Source organism: Corapipo altera, unplaced genomic scaffold (genome assembly GCF_003945725.1).
Source record: "Corapipo altera isolate COAL_440 unplaced genomic scaffold, ASM394572v1 98, whole genome shotgun sequence".
Lineage (NCBI taxonomy): Eukaryota > Metazoa > Chordata > Aves > Passeriformes > Pipridae > Corapipo > Corapipo altera.
The window spans coordinates 2,655,771-2,680,049 of record NW_020884914.1 but is presented as its reverse complement, the minus strand read 5'-3'; the positions used below and the strand labels follow the sequence as shown (position 1 = coordinate 2,680,049).

General features: G+C 38.8%; 1 protein-coding gene across 5 annotated transcripts in view; it reads left to right on the top strand.

Annotated features, from left to right (window-relative positions):
• Nucleotides 1–9,778, top strand: part of CLEC16A (C-type lectin domain containing 16A) — a 60,645-nt gene extending 50,867 nt beyond the window's left edge. For 2 of the 5 annotated variants that reach the window (XM_027654811.1, XM_027654809.1), the window contains 2 exons: nt 1,567–1,686; nt 5,709–9,778. In XM_027654811.1, the coding sequence (XP_027510612.1) occupies nt 1,567–1,686; nt 5,709–6,049 (461 nt within the window). In that variant the 3' untranslated portion in view covers nt 6,050–9,778. Of the gene's footprint in view, nt 1–1,562; nt 1,687–5,708 lie in introns of all 5 variants that reach the window. The other 3 variants (XM_027654813.1, XM_027654812.1, XM_027654814.1) reach the window with 2 other exon arrangements.
• The last annotated feature ends 14,501 nt before the right edge of the window (nt 9,779–24,279 follow it).

Genomic DNA, 24,279 nt, shown 5'->3' with positions numbered 1-24,279 from the left:
TGAGTAAAATAAACTCTTATGATTTTTATCAGCTATCGTACCTAATAATTGTCAACACTGCTTTATGGCACAGATATTTTAAAACCTAGCAACTCCCACCTTTGTAGTATTTGGGAATTAAGCTTAACCCCTTATAGGATCACAGTTCTTTAAAACTGGAAAGGCAGAAGTCATCCCTTAAAGAAAGCAGAATCCCTAATGACAGAAAAGGCAGTATCAGGTTCTGCAAATGCTGCTGTTGGTTTGGGTTTTTTCTTTGTATTTACATGATTTATTTTTTTTAATGAAAGTGTCCTTTTGAAGTGTTGCTGTGCATAAAGTAGAAATGTTTTCTTTCTAGGCAGATTTTAGTCATCAAGTTTCAGAGGTTAGAATACAGTCATGTCTTGGCTAACCTTGCTGGAACCGAGCACTCCTTTAAAGTGCTTATTTTTATATATGTCAAAGATTAGATATAGAAGCTCTCTTACTGTAAGTTAGCAGCCTTCCAGAATTACAGATGTGTTAATGTCATCTACACTGTATTTTATTGCTGTTTAAGTTGTCTTAACTTTAAAAAGCAATTGGCTTCAGTACTTAAGAAAATGTTTACATTGGAGCAATGGATATTGAGGACTTCACAAGGCACTGGTCTTCTGTGCCACTTACACAGTATTTCACACTTCTGGCAGATATTGATGATAAAAGACCTAAAATAAGTACTAAGAACTGTCCCTTGTTGCAGAGAACATATTGGATTCCAGTCTGTAAAATTAAATTTTTATTCCAAGGAGAGGATGATTAATGAAGCATGGAGAGCCTGTAAGAGAAGTGCCTCCCATCTTATTGAAACCATCCCTGTCTCTTCCCTCTATAATCAGTGATGTAAATGTGGTTTGATCTCCTGTTCTATGATGCTAGTAATTTTTCAACTAGCTGAGGAAGTACTTTTGTTCTTAGAAAGTTTCTTTTCTAGGAACTTTCTATGCACCAAGCATCATCATCTGAACTGCTGCTATCTTTTAAAACACTGTGTTTAGCTTTATTATAATCATTATAATTCATTATAATGTAGATGATAGAATTGTAGGGCTGAATGATCTGCAGTGTTGTCACCTGCACAGCACTGCACCTCATATAATTTATGGCTAGGGAAAAGGAGAATAATTCTATGTCACCAGAACTTGTGATAAATAACTTCTCTTGAGATTTCTAAAGCATGTGAGGAGATTGGAATGCAAATAAATGCTTACCAGTCCCTCCTTGGTGTAAGTGCTGCTGATATTGCCAGACACAACCAAAACTGCATTATGAACCTTTTCAGATAGGGGAGCAAAAATTAAATTCAGTTAAACTCATTTATTCCTAAAAAATGAATACTTCCAGCTCCAGAAGTATTTCCCAAACTTAGAAAGCTTTTGGTGCGGCATCAGATTGTATCCAAGATACCAGCAGTTCCGGATGCGTCCTTGTCACTTATTCTTGTTGCTGCTCTAACATTTATCCTTTGTCTTCATTCCAGTTTCCCTTCCCTGTGTCCCTGTTAAAGCCTGTGTATGATATATCACTGTGTTTTCCTCTAGTAAGGTCTGGCAGGAAAGGACGCCGGCGGGTGTTTAGTCTGTCGGAGGCTGACAGTCACGGCGGACACTGGGTTTAGGTCTTCGAGCAGCAGCTGCAGCAGAAACTCCCGCAATACCCACTCAGGCAGGTTCCTCCATAAGCTTTCACGAGCCCATAACACTTCTTAATAGAACATACTTGGTTTCCATGCTGACACCAGTGCCAGTGAGGTAGGAAACTGAAGAAAGCAAGCATGGTGATTTTTGTCTCTGCATTTCGGTTTGGGAGAATTGTAAAGCGATGTTGAGCCATTTCTGAAAGCCTTATCTGCAGTTTCTCCCATGTCTCTTGGCTCTGTTGCCAGAGGTGGAAATTGTGCCATCAAGCCTCCAGCTTCAAAGCAACCATGTCTTCATTTGCACAGGGCAGCCCTGGCTGTAGTGACACTGAGTGAGCACAGGCTCTGACTGGACAGTGATGCAGGTACTTGGCCAGCAGCAGGGAGTCTATTTACAGCTCAGATAAAATGGACAGGCATTCAGCAGAACTGAGTGGCCAACTGCCCTGGGACTCTGATGGCACAAGCTTAATGCTTTTGTGATCATCAAGCTCAGGCAGATGACTTTATGGACTGTTCAATTGCCTGAGGAGGGGAAGCACATGCAAAAAAGATGGAAATACACTTCAGATGACCTGCTTTTTTATGTAACCTGCTTTAACTTGTATCTAATTAATTTCTTTTTTTTTACTGTCATGGCACCGAGATACTTTACTCTGTTTATATTATGTAAACACCCTTTTTCATCTTTATAGATTTAATTTGCATCTTTTCGCTTAATGTCTGGTAATTTATGTTTTCATTATTGTTTCATGTTATGTTGCTGTACAGATTAGAACACTTCTCTGTAGATGATATTCATTCTTTCCTTTTTCTGTTCTAGTCTGTCTTTTTTCACTGATAATTCTTCTAAGCATAAGTTAATATAACAAATTGAGTGATTGGTGTGGATTTTTTTGCTGTAATGGTAATCTTTGTAGCATTACAGAAGTGCTGAAAAACATCTAAGGCTGTTGAAGCCACTGGATCCACAGAGAGCTAATAATACCCCAAAACTTGCAAAATGACACCCTGTTTTCAAATCTTGTTTGGTGCTTAAGTTTGGAGGTATGTGGGAGGGGTTTGTTAGAACCAAATGTCAACATCACAACCCTGTGAAGAAACTGGCTGAACTCTCCTTGGTATTGTTTCAGAACTGGTTTACATTTTTTGCCAGAACACTCTTGCTTGGAAAGAGATAAATAGAAATGTTGTTCTCCAGTATTAGATGATAACTTTTTGATATTTAAGAGTAGGGCATATCTTAATGATCAGTGGGTTTATCCAAGTAAAAGTTACAATTACTTTTTTTCTTTCTATCCAAAAGTCAGACTGGAATCAAATGTTAGGAGTTTGAGGTTTTTTTGAAAGCCAGTTACATGCTGTATCAACAGAAGTTCCAGATAATGGGTAGAGAAATGAGTCTGTAAACATACTGGGTACACAAAAGTCTCTAGAAGCCAGAGCTTGGTGTACCTGTCTTGGTACCTACCTAGAGACAGATGTTCCTGTAAGCACATTCTTTAGGGGTTTTTTTCACCCAGGGCATATCTTTTTGCCAATTGTTTATTCCAGTTTCAGAGACTTTCATAATTCAGATCAGACATAAATGTATATTTATCTACTTCCATCCTTCTCTGAGTTGAGCATGACTTCAAAAGGCTTTGAAATTTTGAGCCTCAAAGATTTTCTCATTAGTAATTATTGTCCTGAAGCCAGGTATTCAATTAAAGCAGTTTTTTCATCATGAGAATTGTCTGATGTTTTTTTCATTGTAATGTCTCATATACCAAATTTTCATTCCAGGATGCTGGATCTCTGTATTCCTTCATCTGTAGTCTGGGATTATTCTCCTCTAGGCTTATATCCAAAATATATGAGAGATAATCACAGTAAAAACCTGCTAACACAAGCTTATAGCTGCATTTTCAAGCCAAGTGTACACCTCAAGTAACCTGTGGGCTTGAGAACTTTTTTTGATATTTTTATCTTTTTTTCCTGAATGTTTTTTGAGACTTCTGTATGGAAAGTTTGGGCTTTTTAACTCCAGATACTTTTTTTTTTTTTTTTATGGGCACTTTTTTCAAATACTCTTTGTGACATTAAGAACGGAGTCACTTCAGCATTAATTTAGAACCTACTTGGAAGGATTTGGGGACAATACAGCATAACAAAAGAACATGTATGTCTTTCATTATTTCAGTAAATGAAAGTATTGAGAAATATATATAAGAAATGAAGTGCAGAATCAGAAGTGAAATAGCAGAACCACAGTAGAGATGTGCTGTATATAACATTCCTGAGCAGAATGCCACTGATTGAGAATCCTTTATTTACCAGAATGCCTCAATTTCTGAATCCTGAATTTTGGTGAATATTCACATTCTAATAGAAGTAAAATAAAAAATAGTCTTGGCAAAGAACATTTGGGATCCTTTTAAGATTTCAGAAAAGTAAATTCAGAAAGTAAAATCACCACAAAGAGATTCACTGTTTTGTGTATCCTGAAATGGTAGCATTTAGCTTGGAATTCAGGGAACTGAGGCTGTATTTTATTGTTTTAGCAGCTCGTTTTCCATGCAAGTTTTGCATCACTTCCTCTGTTATCAGTTGCTACATTCTCCCTAAAGCTTCTTGACAGCTGAAAAGAATCTGCAGAGTTACTTTGAATCTGTCCTTATATTTCCAAAATAACCAGTCATGTCCCTTTGATTTAAAAGGAGACTTTTTTACAGTCTGTAAATTTTGTTTTTATTAAAGCAAGAAGCTTTAGCCACCGATTCAACAAAAAGTAAATTTGAGTGGTTTCTGAAGTGAGAATACACCATTGTTTGGGTTTATCTTTCCAGGAAGGTAAAAAAATCAATAACCTTACTGTTATCCCACTGATCCCTTACTGATATCCATTCCTTTCTCAGCTTTGTTTGTCTTTTTTTTTTTTTTTTGTCTTATGTTCGTGCTTTCTGTTCTTTTCCAGGATTAACTGGAATCATATTGAAACGGAAATATTTTTAAGGTCACTGTGTATTAAAAACAGAACCTAATTCTTAGCTTCTGTATTCGCTACATTGCCTTGTAAACTTTGTGCAGATGCCTGTACACTTGAACACATGCTGTTTCTTACAAAAGCTCTAAAACTGGTCTGTCTTGAAGCTGGATACCTGTTACTTTAATGGCATCTATTGTTGTGGTCTGAAAAGAAAAAGAAAAAAATTACTTTTCTGGGCATACTTGCTCATGTAAGGCTGCATCACCTCATCCCCTCCATCCTTTTCCATCCTGAGCCAAATGAACAGTTTACTGAATAGTTCACTTGGATTTTTAGGGGGAAAAGAACAGTACAAGTAATTGTTAATGCTGGAGTTATTTTCATAGTGTGGAAAGGTGTAGTAGCATATCAGTTTTCTGTGGTATGTTATGCTTATTCTCAATTTTGTGTTGTATGCTCCGTGCTTAGGAGGACTAAAAAATCCTATAACACGAGCCTGTATAAACCAGACCTATTTTGCAGCACCTTTCAGTTGCAGAAAGCACATTATCCTCCTTCCTGTGCTTCCATAGTTCTGCTTTCTGTGGTTGAGGTGTCACTTCAATGTGAATCTGAAGAATGAATTGAGAGAATGACTTCCAAATTTTTGTAAGAAACAAGCCAATTTTTGGGAAAGCTAGCTCTACAGTGGTTCTTTTTTGGTTTCTCTTTTACTTCTAAAGATCTTCCTGGCATGGGGTAGCTGTTCATTTTAGTGGATACTAAATACTGGAGAGGTTTTCTTATTCATCCCCTCAATTTCCTTTCTCTAGGAATATTTCTAATATTGCTGCATATTCTAATACTAAATGTCTAAAATTGTCTGGTTTTGAACAGAATCTTACTGGCATTTTAGGTTATGCCTCCATAATATCTTGTTTTATATCTAATTACTAGAAAGTGAATGTGTAAGCATAGTGCTTCACAGAACTGCATTTCCCACCCAATTATTCTTGAACACTCATGAATAATAGTATATTGTTTGGCTTAATGTACATACTAAATTGAATATTGATTGTTCTTGGTGTTTTCTTTTATTAGATGACCCTTCAGCTCCAGAGCATCCTCAGGCGGCCATTTCCGGTCAGACAATGTTGACTGATGAAACTCCTTCAGCTGTCTCAAAGTCCAGCAAAAACACTGGGAAAACCAGTGACATAGAAACAGCAAACCTGTCTCCCAGCCTGATTCCTGCCCAGCAGCCCACAATATCCCTAATTACAGATGACAACACGGATACACTGAGCGTGGAGTCGCTGACCCTGGTGCCTCCGGTGGATCCCCGCAGCATCCGGACATTCCCCTGCATTCCTCAGCCTTCTTTGCAGTCTGAAGATGAAGTTTGCAAGGTAAAGGAGGTTGAGGAAGAATGTTCTGACTAAAGCCAACGTCAAACTGTAATAAACAGTGAAGAAAACGCAACCAAATTCTGAACTGTTTTTTCTCTGGGAGTGCAGATACTTCTTGAGGCCTGAGAGGCCGTGGGGTCCACAAGGGGCCCACTGGTGAGTGACAATGTCAGCAGCTTTTAGAGGAAACATTGGATACTCAGCATATCTAAACTGGAGAAGAGGAAAAAAACCAAACTTCTGAATCTGGACTGGTTCTTTCCTACCAGTTTCTGTTATACAAGAACATGAAAGCGTTTCAGAGGACCTACTGTCTTTCTAACAGGAACTAATTAATTGTAAAAGGTCTACAGTATTATGGGGAAGAGAAGAAATTTTTGGATACCCAGCTTCATGATGCTATATTATTACGTCTCTCAAACTGGAGACATACCATTGACCAGAAAAAATGATATATTGTAGTACAGAGGCAAAATTTCCATTTGAGTTAGGGTGTGTTTTTCAGTTTGGTGTTTGGTTTGGGGTTTTTGGGGGGAGGAGGGGATTGGGGATTTTTTTGGTTGGTTTTTGGTTGGTTGGTTTTGTTTTTTAATCCTGATCTTGTTCATCTTTTGGAGGTCTGCATGATACCAGCAGGCTTAACCACTTTCAATGTTGTCTTCATAGGACTCCAGACTTCAGTACTGTTTTTTCCATCTGAAATATTTATTTCAAGGTTTGATTCAAAGCAAGATACAATTTTCTAGAAGTTAAAAGTCTGAAGTTAATGACAAATGCTTATTCAAATTAACCTAAGGGATTTTTGAGACTACTTTAGTCTTTGCTTAACCATCTACAGAGGAATGTGAAACATTTTAAGATACTGCTATAGCTTGTTTGCTTTTGACAGTCAGATTGCTACACCTCTGAGGAATGGTGGTATCCTTGCTACTGAAAGACAATTTCAAGAAGCAGGCAGAAGCAGTTTTACTCCAAAGAGGGTTTTCAAATTTTTCATAGTCATATAGGAAGAAGGTCACCATATCTAACTGTGAATTCCTTTGCAAGTCTGAAACAAAAAAAGAAAGGGTTTGTGTAATTTTTTTTCTATCTGGGATGGTATCCCAGTTAAACAACATTGCTACATAACAGTGATTCTGAGTTTGTCCTTGGCATGCTTTGCTTCCTAGATCCTGACACCAAGTTGACAGAAAGCAGTGGAAAAGTATTGATTAAAGTCTGGAATGTTCTCTGCTGATTTGATACGTAATTTAACATGAATGGAATTTAAGATTTTTCATCAATTTCCAAGTATGTTAATTTAAATTAATGTAAAATGAGCAGATTGTCATTGTGGGTCTGTTCATACTCAAGTGCTTTCTGGCTCTCAAAGAAGGAAGTCTGCTGTTTACTGCTATTGATTTCAGTCATCAGTGCAATCTTTTTCCTCATTCTGTCTCCACTACTATTGATTTCTTATCAAAGGGGTAAATCTGAAAAATTTTTACCTACTTCCCAGTCATTTACTGTACCTCTTCCTGGCTGTCATATGGAATACTTGGAGTGATTTTCAATGTTATATTTATATATGAGATTGACTAATCCACAAGTATAACTTTTCCTTCACATAATAACTTAACCTTTCCCAACCATGTATACAAGGTGTCTGCTACTGAATGCCAGTAATTTTTCTTCTCCCCTTAACTTTTGCATGCAGTTTTGTTGATTTCTATTTTCCTCTGACTTCTGCTTCATCTCAAGTTGAATTAACTGATAATTCTGACCATTCCAGAGTGGCTCCAACTCTAAATGAATTCTGAGAGTTGGGTGTCCTCAGCACAGCTGTGCATATTGGATGAGAATTTGGCATGGCTGGAGTAAGGGCTTACTTTTTGGGGTTGTTTGTCACATGCTTAGGGTGAGTTTGCACTCATGCAGTCACTGTTGTGGGTAGTGAGCATGTACTTGAACAAGTCTAGACATCAGCAATTTGGGCACAAGGACCACATAAATTATTAGCTGAACTGATTGCAATCTAGACTTCCTCTAGGATTTTGCAGCATTGCACTGTAGCTCCAGTAATATTCTGAAGATCATTATAAAAAAATACCTTAATTTGAAAGCATTTTATTTAGACTCTTGACCTAGATTACATAAAATGCCACTGTGCAGAATGAGTTCCCTTAAATAGAATTGCTTTTAGACAGGAAAACCTTGATCTTTATTTATCTCCTTTCAAATTCAGTTCTAGGAAGATCAGAGCCATGCACTAGGAGTCTCTTTGATGGGTGTTCATAGTCTCACCCTTGAGCCACACAGCACAAGAAATGGGACAAAGGGATAGAAAGCTGACTTTGTGCTTTCATTGCCTTTGAGTGACTCTTAAATCTCATGACCAGTTGTCTACTGAGAACTTCAGAGGAAATGATTGAGGTGGATACTGTTATTAGGAAAATAGAAGCCTAGGTCTACTGTCTTAGTCTGCTGCTGGCAGAGCCTTGCTGGTTGAGGGATAGGTGGGATATCTTCTAGCAGTTCTATCAAAAGCTCTCTGCAGAGATGGAATTACACCAGGAAAGCTCTGGCTGCACCAGCTTTACTGCTGTTGGGGTGTTACACTTCAGCTGGGTCTGGATGGTTCTGCCACAGAAGCAATTGATTTTTGACTTTGCTTCTGATATTAAGGCATGTGTGTATACAATTTTCTGTGCTCTGTGCTGCATTAGGAGACTTCAGAAGTAGAAACTCTGGAGATGCCAAAATAATCTACCACCAGCCATTTTTAAGCTCTGCAAGTATAATACTTATCTACAGTTCCTTGAAGAGTATCATATCTATCACTCATCAGAATCTGTTTCCTTAGGCTGTTTCCTTGCCCTCCTTTCACTGTAAAAAGGAAACTCAACCAGGAAGGCATTAGCACATCAGCCACAATTGTAATTTTTTTTCTTAAAAAAAAAAAAGTTCATTTGAGTTCACTTTCTGACCAAACCCAAATACCAAACTCCAGGTGAGAGCAGCAGCTAAACAAGTAGTCATTCAACAGCTCCATTCTTTCAGTGCAATACTGCAGAGGGAGATAGAATCACTCTAAATATAACAATATTCCAGAGCAAAATACCAAAATTCTGGAGGTATGCTAAATTCTCAATGTATGTTTGTAGGGGCTATGCCTCTACAGCCATATTCTGTCAACATAACACAATTCTGTTGAAAATTCCTTCCTTTTGAGAAGCCAAAAAAGCCAGGACATAATGACTGTTACTTTGCTATTTTATGGTCTGTGTGTCTTATTTTATTAAATTTTACCAAGCTATTACTTTTTTAACAGAACCATGTGTTGCCTCCACTACTTCTCGCTGGTGCCCTTTGCTTTTTTGTCACCCAGTGTACAGCAGTGACCCAGACTTGAGCTTTGCATTTGTGAAGGGAGTAGTGGCAGCAGACACTTGGTAATTTGGTGAGGAAAGGGAGGGAGGAAGCACCAGTTCTGGTATCTGCTTCACCATGGAAGTAATGCTTGCAGTGTGAAGCTTGGATGTGGAAAATAATTGTTTCACTGAAATTCTTTGATATAGAACAAAACCAAAGGTTAAGCTTCCTGCACTTCATTTCACAAGCTGTGTGTATTAAACCAAATTCATTAGAAATGTGGTCACATATATTATTTTGTCTGTGAAGTCATAAATTATGTGCACTGTAAGAGCTGAGCTCATTTGTATTCTCCACTGCTAATCATGATAAACTAAATTCTGACTACACTTCCTTAAATCAAGCTGAGCTGTTGAAGAAGCTCCTCAATGTTCTTCTCCTTACAACACAGTTGGAATTTTACTTGCAGTTACTTGGTGAGGAAAAATTGGGAATATCTTCCAGATACTGTTGCTAAAGGACAGACTGGTATGTGACATTTAAAAAAAAAATCTTCTTTCAGATCCAGAATTTAAGGCTCAGATACAGATCTGAGTATTCAGAGTTTAAGTCAATGTCAAGTGATTCATATAAGAGCTTTACCCAATAGAGACAGAATACAGGGGGAAATAATGTTCCTTTCTGGATTTGAAGTATTTTGGTTTGTAGAATTTGAGAAACGATAGTTGAAATAGTTTGTTCATGGTAAAATTTATGATCTTCAGGATCAAAATTACTGTGATTTTCTTTTCTAATTAAGCAGTAAGGTGTGAGTGACTGTAATTTCCACTTACTGAAAGTGGCTTGGGGTGATTAAGCAATCCAGGAATTCAATAATTGCCCTGTAATTGAGTGTCACTTCAGTAGTAGTAAAATGATCTTAAATATGGTTGAAGACATAGGTAATGTATCAGACTAGCAGCTCAAACTGTGTGTGTGTGAGTAGGAAGCCACTTCATAAAAGTAAACACTTTATTCACGTGGTGCTGTCAGTGCCCTGGTGTGACCGGTCACTCTCCACTGCACATTCCAGGGAACTCCAGAACAGCCTCAGGAATGGGCAAGGTTGTAGTGGTCAAAAAGCCCCACCAGCCTGAAAATTCTGACCGTGTCTCTGCTACCCAGCTACAGTTGAACGGGGAGTTGCTTTTAAAAGCACAAAGTGAGGGGTTTAGTGCAAATTAGAGGTTTGCAGAGACATCAGCTGGGGGCAGGGAGGTCAAGGGCTTCTGCCTCTGAAGATAATGAGTCTCCTTGATGAGTCTCCTACTTCCAGACAGCCTAATGTTAGCCATCTAAATATATGTTGAAAATTCTCTTCCTAACTGCTACTGTCATTCTTCTTGAAAGAGTTTTTTGGTATGTCACTGGTTAACCATCCCTGGGGTACCACTAACTGGGCACTGCTCTTCTATTATCTAGAAACCTTTGGAGTAGTTCTGCTGTGCTGGCCTGCTCTGTTGCTCATGACCTTTCCCAGCATTTGCAGCATGAATTAGAAACAAATATAATAACTCTTGCTGTCTCCTAGTGGATTCTGAAAAGCAGATTGTGGTCCAAGCAGGGCTTGCTAGGGTGGGATGTTTGTAGGGGCTGGGAGGGGGGAAGTGCTTGGGGGTTTTCCTGCTGCTCAGGATTTTTTGAGCAGCAACAAATACATAGGAGATGCAGTTCTTGGCTGAGTCTCAAACAGAAGGTTCTTTCATATGGAAACATATTTTTATATTACATTTGTACAGAATTTTCCCTATTTTGATCTCCCACCCTTTTTAGATTTGCGCGTTGCTCGGATTTGATTTCTTTTGCAAGGTGTTATAAAATGTATATTTTGTGTTTATTAATGTATTATAAATGTAAAGCTAAATTTTGGTTGTCTAATAAATGTGCACTGTGGTGGTATCTGGTTTACTGTTTTGCTAACTTGAATTCATTGGTTCTCAATAAGAAAAGGAAAAACTTGAGTCATTGTTGGGACTGTCTTTTCATAAAAAAATGTGTGGAGTGCATTTATTTTAAAAGAGGGCTTAAGCAGGTAATGACTAACAATACTTGATAACAGAAGTTAGAGTTAAGGTTCAGATTAGCATATAGTGTTCACAGGAGTCTTTTAAGACCATAATCTAAAGATACACTAGACTTTTTATCTTGTTCCCTATTACTTTTGGTTATGGGTGCTTATGCTAAACTGAGTTTAACACACATAGTAATTGCAATCTGATAACTTCAGTATATATGAGGAGATGGGAGGGTCTGGGGGTTTATGTTTAGAGACCGTGGCAGAAATATTTACAATGAGCACGAAGATAATTTTTAAAAATATTGAGAATAGATTCAGGTGTGCAAATTTATAGACTGTTAGAATTTCTAGGGGCTTTGTTTTGCCCAGGGATAGCACTGAATAACACATTGTCACAGTTCTAAGGAACCTGCTGGAAGCATTATAAACTTCAGAAGATAACTTTAGATATCTCCACTTGTGAATAGCTCTGTTGATATTTCTGTAGCAAACTTTTTATTTCATTTTGAGCTGTTTTGTAAGTTTGATTGTTTTAAGTGCAAAGGGGGAGAAATGTATTTTTCTAGAAGAATGAATGTACCTGGGATTTAAACACTACATAAAACATTTCATGAACATGGACTGTCCTCCTATGAAATATGTTTCAATAAAGTTGTGTCTGAAATGTACTTCATTTAAGAAAAAAAAAAATAAAAGTCCTGAACATGCACTTACATTTACAGGGAAAAAAGCCCAAAAATGGGGTGAACTGAATTCTGAAATGTCTTTCTACAGGCAATAAGTATTAATTATTTAATATAAGTTATGTTAGACAGTTGGAGTATATGTGACAATATTTTATGTTAATTTAAAGAAGAATGTAAATAAGTGTCTGGAAAGGGAGTGGAATTAGAAAATATTGTGTATGTTTCTGAAATCCAGATTTCTATGGCTGAGTCTGTATTTGCTGGCATTGGTCATGTGTCGTGGCTATTGAAAACCTGGACAAGGATGAAGAATAGACCTTTCTTTGTAAATGGAACTTGGCAATAAAAATGGTGTTACTAAGGAGACTTTCTTTCCCTTTCATGCTCTCTTGCTGCATTTGATGCTCGAGGACATTCAATAACAGTGAAAGGCAAAATTTGCAGAATCTTGTGTTTGTTAGAAGAATGTTGTGCATGTGGGAAGGGGGGGAGGCCTTTTCATCTTTGAGCTGAAAACTGGAATAGCCAAAGTAATTTGCACTGTGTGTGGAGGACAGACCCTGCATGAGAGGGAGCAGAAAAGAAGCCTGGAGGGAGATGGAAAGTAGATGAGACCAAAAGTTAAGGATGGCTGGGCAACATCTAAAATATCTGTGAACCACTTTGAAAGTGCCTGTCGTGTGATTTTTTTCTTGCCCTGTCTGCCTCTTTTCTCCGGTGTATGTTGCCAGTTCACTATATGGATTAAACCCAACCAAGTTATTAATTAGATTCTTGTTAATTAGCGTCTCCATCAGTAGGAATTAGTTGCAGTCAATATACATTCCTCGTGAAATGTTTCTCAAACTAATCTTTGCTCCATAAGCGTCTCGAGGAAGAAATTTGATTACACTGTACGTTGAAATAAGCAAGGAAGGTATCAGACAACACTGGGGTTTACTACAAGATGCAAGTATTAAAGTATGGTGTATAGTGGAAAATGAGTTTAAATCTGCTCCTGGCATTTGACCTTTCTAAATTGTGCCAGTGACACTGCTTTAAGGATGCCAGTTTTATAATTTGTGGGCAGGAAGTTCCCTTCCTTCCCTTCCTTCAAGTTTGAACCTGGTTTGTGGTTCTGTATCCTGACGCTTCAGAACTTTTTCAGCCTTTTGTGTTGTCATTTTTCCTGTGTTTTTGCACAAAGTCTTTCTAGACTCAGACATTGAGTCAGGTTCAGCATCTTGCCCTGCATCACTGATGATCAGAGATGGAATGAAAGCACAGCCTGCAACCCTCTCATCATGCTGACTGGGTTGAAAATGAGCTGGACAGAAATGCAGTGCTGTAAGAGCCCCCATGAATATGTAAGTGCAGCAACTTGAACAGTCCTGTAATAGGTAAATCCACAGCTTCATCATTAAGATAGTTCCAGCATAGTTCTATAAATACAAAAGTGAAACTCTGTCAATACATATGTCTTTATGAAAATAACTCTTGTCTAAGTAAAGATACTGCATTTGGAGATTGGTATCTTCATGCTTTGACACTTAAACTTTGTTTCTGTGTCAAGGAAAGTGTTTGTTGGGATTTCATGGATGGAAGAAGCTGTGTTTCTATGCTGCCATGTGTGAAGACAAAAGCCATGTTGGCACTTTCTGGTGATCTTTAATATGGGATGCATACAACTGGGAATGAAAGTTTACTGTTTGTGGGTGTATTTGCTGAAAATTCCATTGTATTTTAAACTGATACCTTTCTTCTCTCAAATAAGGAGAGATGGAGGGCGTTGCAACACCTGGAGTTGCAAATCTACAAAATGGCAAAATTAGAAGAAAGGTTTCAGGCCAATGTTCACACACATTTAAGGCAGTTGAACTGAGGGGGACTAGGTCAGTCTGGTTGGATGGTGTTCACTCGTGTGTCTGCTTTTAGCTCCAGGGTTTTACCAGCAGCTTATCTGCAAATATGTCTAGGTCTTAAAATTATTATTGGTTTTGGATCCAGTTCTCTGAAATGGATTTTAAGAGGTGAAGTGCCTTATTGTTTGGACTTAGGCTTGAGATCTTTTGAAATAAGTTGAAAGCTTTTGCCTGTCCTCAGACACTCACTCTACAAAGTTGGGAAATGTTGAACGGAAAATACTGATCTCGTCATTCCATTCTCTCTGTCTTGCCCCCAAATAAAGGTTTATATTTCACATAGGCCACAGTTTAATTTTTTTTTTGGCCTGTTTTGGATGACTGATAAGGACAGATGAATACTTGGGCTTTTGTTTCTTAGTTACAGCATTTTTCTCGGCTTTAGTATGGAATAAACATTGTGACACTGGATGAGAAAACAAGCTGTTATTTTACTGTAGAAATAAATTTTGTCTTTTAGTTAATTGGATGGAAGGCATCTTTGTGTAAATTTGTCCTCATTTCAGGGTCATTTCTTAGAAGCAAATTTGAGCTACTGCTTGAAACTGCATGTTGATGGACAAGTGAGTCAAGGAGGCAGATAACCAAGCTGTGTCACCACAGGGATGGTCAGAGCTGGCTCTCCCTCAGCAGCAAGAGCTACGAGAAATAGAAGCAGAGTTTCTGCAGGAGGAGAGAGGCAGAACCACCATAATGTCTTAGAGAAAAGAATTTCAAGTCTGCAAAGGAAGGTAGGGTCTGCAAAGGACAAAAGTATCCTCACTCTTCCTAAGAGAACCGAATTGTAATGATGATGTCTGTGCCTGCACTTCTACCCTGAATATCAGTGAAAATGCTCTGCCCAGCCTGTGGCACTGAGGGGAAATTTGCATCTGTCCTCCCTTAAACAAAAGTGTCTCTCTTAATAGTAGATGTCCCTGACTAACAAGCAATCATTGGGAAATTATGGATAGAGTGAGCACTTCAACAGTTTTTGGAAATATCCAATGATGAAAGGTTTTTTTTTTCTGACTGGGGAATCAAAAAAAAAAAAAAAGAAACCCACAAATTTTGAGAAATCACTAGTGCAGTCAATCTGTGAATGGAGAAAAGTCTCTGTTTATTATGATTATTTCTTAACATATCTTCTATAGGCCACACAAATGAAGGATTCATTTTCTTGTGAATTCAAGTTCATTCAACTTCTGAATGTTGTCTCAGTCTCTGGTCTGTTACTCAGAATCCAGCAGTGTCATGACTCACTGTTGATTCATCGTTTTAAATGGTTTGGTGGGGTTTTTTGTTACTGTTTTTTAAGATCTTTATCCTCTTTTTCTGGGGACTGAGAGTGCAAATGTAGGTGCCTGTGTTGTTCAGGGGGACTGTGACTGGCATCTGTTCAGTGGAGCAGGTCAACTGTGTGTTGGGTCTGCACCCGTCGTGGGACAGGAGGAACTGCACGAGGGGTTTTGTAGCACATCTGGTGAGGGGAAGTTGCCAATGAATACGAACAAAAACATCCATAAAAACACTATAAAGTGAATTCAAAATTGTGCTGCTCTGCCACATCCATGTTTTGGATGTGGAGTGACTGCTGGCTTTCCAGCTGTTAGGGGAGGGTTGGGATCAGGGCAAGAAGCAGTTGCTTCTCTAACCTACCCAGGTGTTCAAAGAGAGAAGTGCTGGAGAGCCTTGAATTACTTTGTGATATAAATTATTTCAGAAAACTAGTGCAGTTATTCTCCTCAAAAAGAAACTAAGCATTTCTGTCCCCAGTGTTCTCCAGCTGAAGTGAGTTGGAAAGGTTTTAAATTACTGTCAGGTCTGCTGTGACTGAGTAGGACCCGCTGCAGCTTGATCTGTCCTGTCCTGAGAGTTTACAAAGCATCAAAGTAATCATGCGTAGTTTAAAACAAACTTGAATGCCCTATTCAGGAGAGGATTTTCATGTAAGACACTAATTAAATTTTAATTTAAGTTTATTTTTATCTATTGACATCCATTTGCAGATGGAGCAGGTCAAATAAAAATAAGATAAATCAAAGCACCATAAAAGAACTATCTGGCCAGTAATTGTCCAACCTTGTATTTGTTACCCTGTTTGATCCATCTGTTAATCTAGATGGATACAGTTTGGGATATGTTAAAATTTGGGAATACTTTCTGTGCACACCTTATGATTTCTGTCTGATAGTCTAGAATTAAATTAATTTAGTGTTTTAAACAGGCCCCAAATAAAGTCCCTTTGCTTTGTCTGATTAGAGGCAGATTTTGCTGTTCCATTTTGGTTTCTCTCTGATAAGAAATTTGAAACCCACTATTAGCTTCAATGTAATGTCTTATTTCAGGTATTAAAACTGAAAGAACAACAGTAATAGCTAATTTGACAGGACAAGAGAAAAGAAACAACACTATAGTATATTTATATTTCATCATGACCTTTTTTCAGGATATCAGCTACTTACCTGAAACTACAAAAAAGCACATTATCTGTAAGAATATCAGATATAACTGTTGATAGCCACACTTGTATGTGAGTGTTACTCTTTCTACACCACCACATTATCCTGTGCAAACCCCATAGCTGATGTGAGGAGGGTGTAACTTAATTCCAGAGTTCTTGGGAATGGAGATGTGAGCAGCTTTGCTCTGCTGCTTCTCCATGGTGCAGTTCACTTGAATTTGCTTATCAGTCAGTTTATCAGCTTCAAGGCTTTCCTGTGAAAGTGTTGTTTGTAACCACTGTCTGCCAGAAAACCTGCAATTCTTACATAGCTGCCAAAACGCTTTAGAGGGAAATAGGCTTACTTGGCTCACTAAATTTTGATTAAAATAGATCTTACAAGATTCTTTGTGAGTTTCTGAACAAATCTTCATGTAAGATATTTTGTGAGGGAGGGAAACCTGTCACATTTTTTAAAACCACACATCTCTGTGAACCACAGTCTCGGAGCTAAGCTTGCTCTGTCTTGTCTGAATGTGGATAGAAAATCAGACCTGTTGTAGGAAATCATACCTGACTTTCCTCTAGCTGTGCCTAGATTAGCTCACAGTGAGTGTTATCCTGGCATCAGCAGGCTTTACCTTTCCTTTAGCTTACCAGGACGTTGGACAGGGCCTTCCTGTCCCTTAATGCCCCCTTTTTAAATGTATTTATATCAAACAGTTCATAATGCACTTGTGAAGCTTTGTTCGTGTTTGCAAAGCAGTTTGATGTTGATGCCAAGAGTTAATCTCTTTATCACCTTGTCGTAAAGAAACGTTTTTAAAAGCATCAATCCAGTCTCAATTGCTGGCACCAGGTAATGTTGTTCCTGGTGAATAACTTCCAAAGCAAATAGCTTGGTTTTTTTGTTTGTGCCATAACTGAGTCATCTGAACAAATTCCAAATGTTAAGGAAAAAAGTCTTGCTCCTGGCTTCTAGGATTGTTTCATTTAAGTTTTGGTCATAATTTGCAGTGGTTCATTATTGTCCAGTCTGGTTAATCCTCAGGAATGGTTTTGATGTTTCCAAAGAAGCCTAGTTTCTTTTCAATTTAAAAAAAAAAAAAAAAGGAAAGAAATATTTTTAGAACCTTTTCCATTCTTCTTGCTTTATAGTAATGATAATAAGGAAATGATTAATTCCCTTAGAAGTCAAACTGAATGTGTGAGTCAGTCTTAGAACCTTGAAACTGTTCTAAGCATCTGTATATAGATTAAAAGAAGCATGACACTTAAAAAGAAATTCCTAAGAAAAGCCTGATCTTGTGAGAAGTTGGCCTCAGATTCAGCCATGATGTACAGGCCATCTCTGCAAAAGCCTCAGGTGTTAATTGCACAATTATTTTGGGGAAAAAATGGCACCATTTAAGACATGGCAGTACAAAAGCAGAGTGACTAGAAAGGAACATGTGAATACTTTAAATCTGCTTCAGTGGCAGTCATGTTTTTTCTGAAACTGCTGGGAAATGTAATGGGAAATAATGTGGAAGGGCTGGTGTAGGTGAGTAGCTCTTGGATGTTTCCTTTCGCTTTCTCTGAGTTGGGACTGTGACAAAATTCCCTCTAATACAGCAAAGGAGGAAAGGGTTGAGTGTTGGGAATCATGAAGAAATCTTTAACTGCTTGAGAGCCATCAGTAACAGTAATGAAAATAAGGTATGTATGAGTATAACAACCTCTAGCAAAGGTCAAATACAATATATTTGTTCATCAGAATAACTGAACAATCCCACTTGTTTAGACTGTTGCTCAAACCATGGGCAGTTTGGTTGCTGTGCAGTTTTTCACGTAGAGTCTTTCCTGTTACAAAAAGATTTATTAGGAAGCAGATGAGAACAATTGAAGTGGGAATAGAAAGTCTGTATACGGGAAAAAAAATATATAATTCCTTGTAAAGATTTTTTCAATATCCCAAACTGAAGAACCAGAAGTGGCCAGCAATGCAGGTCCTATAAGGCACTATTGGCAGTGAGACTTAACCAAGACTCAGTCATGTATTTCTTGTAACAATAACTTAAACATTATTCTGAGTGAATGAAGGGAATGTATGGGAAGGAAACTAGTCTGTTGATTTTTCAGTATTCTCAAGAAAAGAAAGGCACAAGTCACCACAACCTGGTGTTAGAATGTTAGAACATGTCCTTGTCTGTTGACAGGATTTCCTCAGCTCCCTGGTTAATAATGCACCATTCATTCTGGAAGCTGAAATTTCTGGGTACTCCTGTGACTAATCTTATGAATGTGAAAAATTTATTCTTTCTTAATTACATACTGATTCTGAGCTGGATAACCAGAAGATGATTCAAGAACTTCTCATTCTCCAACTGCCTTCACTGATGTCTGTTTTGAATTTCCAGTGGCAAGAGAGATTATATGTAATATCTGATGTTAAAATACATCTAGACGAGATCTTTTTTCTAGTATAAATGAGGAAACTTTTCCATGTAATTCTAGTCCTCAAAATAATATGATGAGTAAGTAGATGTTTTAAGAAAAATAGTAGGACAAACCCAGAATGATTGTTCTGCCAGTCTGGATGAGAATCATCTGGAATATGGCCTCAGCTGTCAACAGGAATTGATTGAGAGCAATTTCCCATGATTTGGTTGCATGTGAACTATCTAAATCAACAAATTTTTGGGGGACACTAAATGAACAAACTCTGATTTCAAGCTTTTTGATGGAGAAAATAGGAATGAAAAAATTGATATTTCATTTTTTTTTTAATGAGAATATTTAATTCCAAGTGTATTAAGCAATTTTCATGCAAGCCTTCCTTAGCCAAAATGACTAGAAATCTTGCAAGAAGATAGCTCTTCTGTCCAAACAAGCACAGGGACAAGGTGTCTTGCAGAGTTCTGCAGGATACACTTTTCCTCAGGGGGGAAGGCAGATTTATCCAGATAGATTTAATGCTGGCCAGGGACATGTCAATGTTAGCTCTTCTTACTCTGTTTTACCCACGGAACTGTGATGTTTCTGAATTGCTTCTAGATTAGGGAAACAATAGAAAAGAAAACCACAGTATTTCTCAACTCTCAGAATTAAAGTTCTGCAACAAGCAAACAACAAAATACCCTGCCTTTGTCTGTGTTTGAGGTATGTCTCAGGCTGGAGTTCTGGGTCAGTTATTAGTTTACCACTGTGACTTTTGTTTTGTCTTGGCATGTTTGTTTTGTTTCAGTGTAAGAAAGAAAAATGAAAAACACAAACCATCCCACCTGAAACCAGAAACAAGAGGTAGGATCTCTAGCAAGTCTAACCTGGCAGGCAGGAGCAGCTATTCCTTGTTTTGTTAGCTTTCCTCCTCCATTCCAGGAGGCTTGGGAGGATGGGCCCTTAACTCAGTGTGCAATGTGAGTCCTGTTCTTTATATTAAAGCAGGCAGTGAAGAAACAATAAACTGATGTAATTCAACCTGCTTGAGCTGAGAGAGAAAAATAAAACCTGTATGTGCAAGACATAAAATAGGTGGCCCTCCATGAATTTTGCAATCCTGGAGCACACAGAGCAGCTCGTTGCTGCTTCCAGAGTCTGTCTGGAACAGGGAGCAGTGGGAAGGTGGTTGGGAGCTGTGCTCTCTGTGTGCAGAGGAGATGGTTTGTGGAAGGAGAGGGGATATGTCCCTGTGCAAGAGTTACCATGGTGCTGAGCAGCACTGCAGCAAGGCAGGGGCATCCTGAACTGTACCATCTCCCATGCCAGGAAACTCCTGGGCTTTTCTGCCACCTCCCAGGCTCTGATTCCTCAGACTTTCCTGGCTCTGTGGCTCAGAGAGAAGCGGTTTTTTAGCCCCACTGATTACAGGACCTAAGTGTGTATTTTCCACTTTCATTCACAGGACACAGTGTGTAAACAAGTATTTTGCTGTCTGTTTTCATTCACTGAGGATTTGTTGCCTGCCACAGAGGAGCAGGTTTGGAGTGGTCCAGTCATACTGGAGCTGCAGAACCACATTCCAGCTTCCATGGTGTGGTTGCTGGCCTCTAATGTAAGATCCAGGTATAAGGTTTGTGTGGGACCAATAATTTCAACATTTTTATTAATAGACACTACTTATATGTGTTTATATTAGTGCACTAACTTGAATAATACTTATTTTTTGCCTGGGGGTTGTGTATCATACGGTACACAGGATTCCAGCTGACAGGAAAATTGCACAGCTCTTCAAGTGAAAATACTGGGGTGGGGGGTGGGGGATGGTGTTTAAGTAATTTAATGAGGATGATCACAAGTACATATGTATATATGGACTCAGGGCTGTTCTCTTTGTATCTCTGACTGTATGTCAGTCAACAAGAGCTAAAGGAGAAAGCCAAGAGAAATAGAGCATTACCTGCTTTATTGTTTGGTACAGAACACTCCTGCCTTCAGGGGGCTGGTTCTAGTTTTTACTGCAGAATGGAGACCTGACAGAGTGTCAAGGAGCCTGTTCTGCCTGGACAGATACTCTGGAGACCGTTTGGCTTCCCTTTTTCTCCTCCAGCTCCTCTAGGATGTGGTTAATTCTACAATGTTGCAGTGCGGCTACAGGGGCAATTACTGCCTGTGTGAAACTGGAGAGAAATGGGTGGTTAAGTCTGCCTCAGATGTAATTAAGTCTGAAATGTCTCAGTGGTCACATTAGAAACACACTAATTTTAAGCCCTCTTATTGGTTTAGGCCATAGCCATTTGTTACATAAAGAAGCAGAGGATTTTTTTTTTTTTTTTGTCCTTCAAATGATTTTCTGTGGGAACGTGAAAAAAACAGGGTTCTTCAAAGCAGCAAGGCAGTAATACCCACTGCAGACTCCTTGTCCTGCCAAAGTAAATTAGTTAAGAAACCTCAAACCATTTTTTTGAATGGAAAAAATATCTAATTGTCCTTTTTTGTCCATTGGTGAAGCAAACCATGCCTGCAAGTTCGTTCTATGGGTGACTATTTCACTATCTGTGGTCCAGAGATGGACTTTTAATGTCAAGTTAGTCATGCAGAAGCTTAAATTGCTTACTCTCAGGAGTATGTCATTTCAATATATTTTTCCTTGCAGAAAATGGTTTTAGAAGTCATTTGCTCCTGCCTTTATCTTCTAAGTTTCTATGTCCTTGTATATATTGATATAATTCATTTTGGGTTGCATGTGCTGCAACCAGTTTTGATTAGATGGGATGGATTCTAAAGTATAAAACCATAAAATATATGAGATGGGGAGGGGGCAAAGAATTGTTGATAGGAGTATTTTTGTCATGTTTGGTCCACTAATGAGAACAAATGAAACAACAGACACAAATTTAGCTGAAATAAATGAAACTGTGTCCAGAACTGGAATACCACAACTTTTGTATTATGTATTATTTGCATTATGAAGGGGGTGGGGGGGGGATGAAGTCTGGTTTATGCATTCCTGGCCAGTGACTGTTGGACACAGTGCTTATGTCAGAAGTTTGCTGGTTCCCAGATATGTTTTGAGCTGTTTCAGCAGAGCCTGGAATGTGTGTAAAGACTTTTAAAACTGAGCCACTGTGTTATGGAATTGCTGTGAAGGAATGGCCTTGCACCTGCTGGCCCATTGCCAGATCAGAACAGATGCAGCATGCAAGACCTAAGAATTCTTCAGTTTGGAAATATTCCTTGTCAGACTCCAGGAAACCCAAGACTGAAGAGACGATTTCTGAGAAACAGAAACTGGGCCCAACAGCTGCAACCAGGGGAATGAAAAATGAAACTATCATTGTCCTATCAGGAATTTCAACAAGGTCAGTAATAAAGAGCAATTTGAAGTGTTACCTGAGTTTGAACTCACAGCTGGCTCAGCTTCAACAGATGGTTGTTTAATCCATGCCCCTCTAGCTCCTGCTCCTGCAGCAGCCAATGGCTCAGAACACAGGAGTCGACAGGTGATGGGAAGCCTGCCTGCAGACTGTGCTCCTGCCTGCCCACCACTGAAATAGGTATGTCATTTCAAAGTTAGCTTAGTTCAGAGTTGTTTTCTTTTTTTTTTTTTTTAACTAAGCCACCTGTGAAAACGTATTAAAAAATCTATTCCTTTTTTAATGTGGTGTTTGAATTCCCAACAAACTAGACAGAGACCTTTTATCTTAGCTAGCTTTGAACCTGGGTGGGTCATGCTGGTGCTGGCTTTGTCTGATGCTGCTAAGTGCTCTCATTTTCCCTGCCTTGCAGCCTTCACAGGAGTTACTTTCACTTTTATATGGCACTGTGTGCTGCCGTGGTGATACCGAAATGTTCGTTCAACATGTTATGGAATTAAGCCCAAGTATCATAAATGGAATTGAGTTAATAGTTTTCCATCTAAAAGAAAGCCAAAGGTGTTTGTAAAACCCAGCTCTGTAATCTTACAAATACCTCAGAGAGATTAATCACTTGGGCTGTGGTGGCTTCTGTTTTCTTTCTCTCCCCCAGGAGAACTGAATAAACCCCTGAATATATTTCTAAGACAGCAATACCAAAAGAATCTGAGTGAGATGGCAAGTAAAATGAATTAGGAATAAGTGGAAAGGTGTGAGGGGCACAACCAATAACAGCAAAAGCCAGGAACTGTGTCTAGAAAGATGGCCCTGGGGTTTATTAATATCCAGTGTTCTGCTCTCCTGTGCCATTGCTTCTCCTGTAGTTCCTCCTGATCCCTCTCACAGTTTTTCAAAGCCTCTGACAAGTTTGAGCGACAGGACAGGGCATGGGGCTCTTTGCTTTGTTTTCCCCACACACTCCACAGTGTTAACTTCCTGAATTTGGTACAACAGAAGCAAAGACTTCATGGAAGAAAGTTTGAGGAATGAGTGATTTACTTTTTTTTTTTTTAATTGGGAACTAGAATGTTTGATGGCAAGGGAAATTATTCTTCGGTTTTTTTCTGGACATTTTCCTACAAATGCCTGCCATCAGATGAGACTGAATGCTGCTAAGTCAAAATTAAAGACATGTCATCAGTGTAACTTCCAGAAGTCGAGAGAAGAGCATTTTTATCTGTTGAGAGAGTTTAGATGTTGAGAGAGTTTAGTTTAGTCTAGGAGACAGAGATACTGATACTCATTCAGTATCTTCCCCTTTTCACCAGTGCAGAGCTTTCAGAAAAATGAAGCAGCAAAGCAAAGGGAGCCAACTAAAGTCTGAAGCCAGAAGAACAACTGTTGAAGCTTTTCAGAAAACAACCCTTTGACACCACTGACATCCCTGAGTTGTTCTCCGAAGCTTTCTTGCTGTCATCATCTCATTTTAGCTGTTTGGTCTTCTGCTGTCTCACTTCTTGTTTGGCTTGTTTCTCACTTGTCCTTTGTTTGCACTTTGATGTGATTTCACAAAAAGGATTTAATCCAGAAACAAATAAGTACTCTGAGGACGTGGGCAGTATCACATTATCATAGATCTGCATGTCTTTTGTCCCTTCCCCAGTGTAGGGCTGTTCTGCCTGCTTGGATGGGACAGGACTTGTGCAGCACCTCACAGTGACCTGTGTTGGTTTTGGGATCTTAGACCTCCTCTACGAAACAGTGCCCTGAGTGATTGAGTGGGATGGGGTAGGATGGAATAGAGAAAAGAAGGGACTTTTCAGTTCTCTTTGTTTTTTTTCCAGGTTTGTGGGCGTGAATTGATGATGATCTGGAGCAGCAATGCAGGAAAAGGAGAGGACAGAGAGAGAGAACTGTTGATTTGAGGGGAAATGAGAGGATGCAGAACAGTGGGGAAAAAAAGACCCTGACTTATTTAGATACAGCAGCCAGAATGTGCAGATTGGTGTTGGAGGCATCCTCCTGTATGTTCAGTGAGCCTGAAAAAGGGAGAAACAGGTATTTATGCCCAAC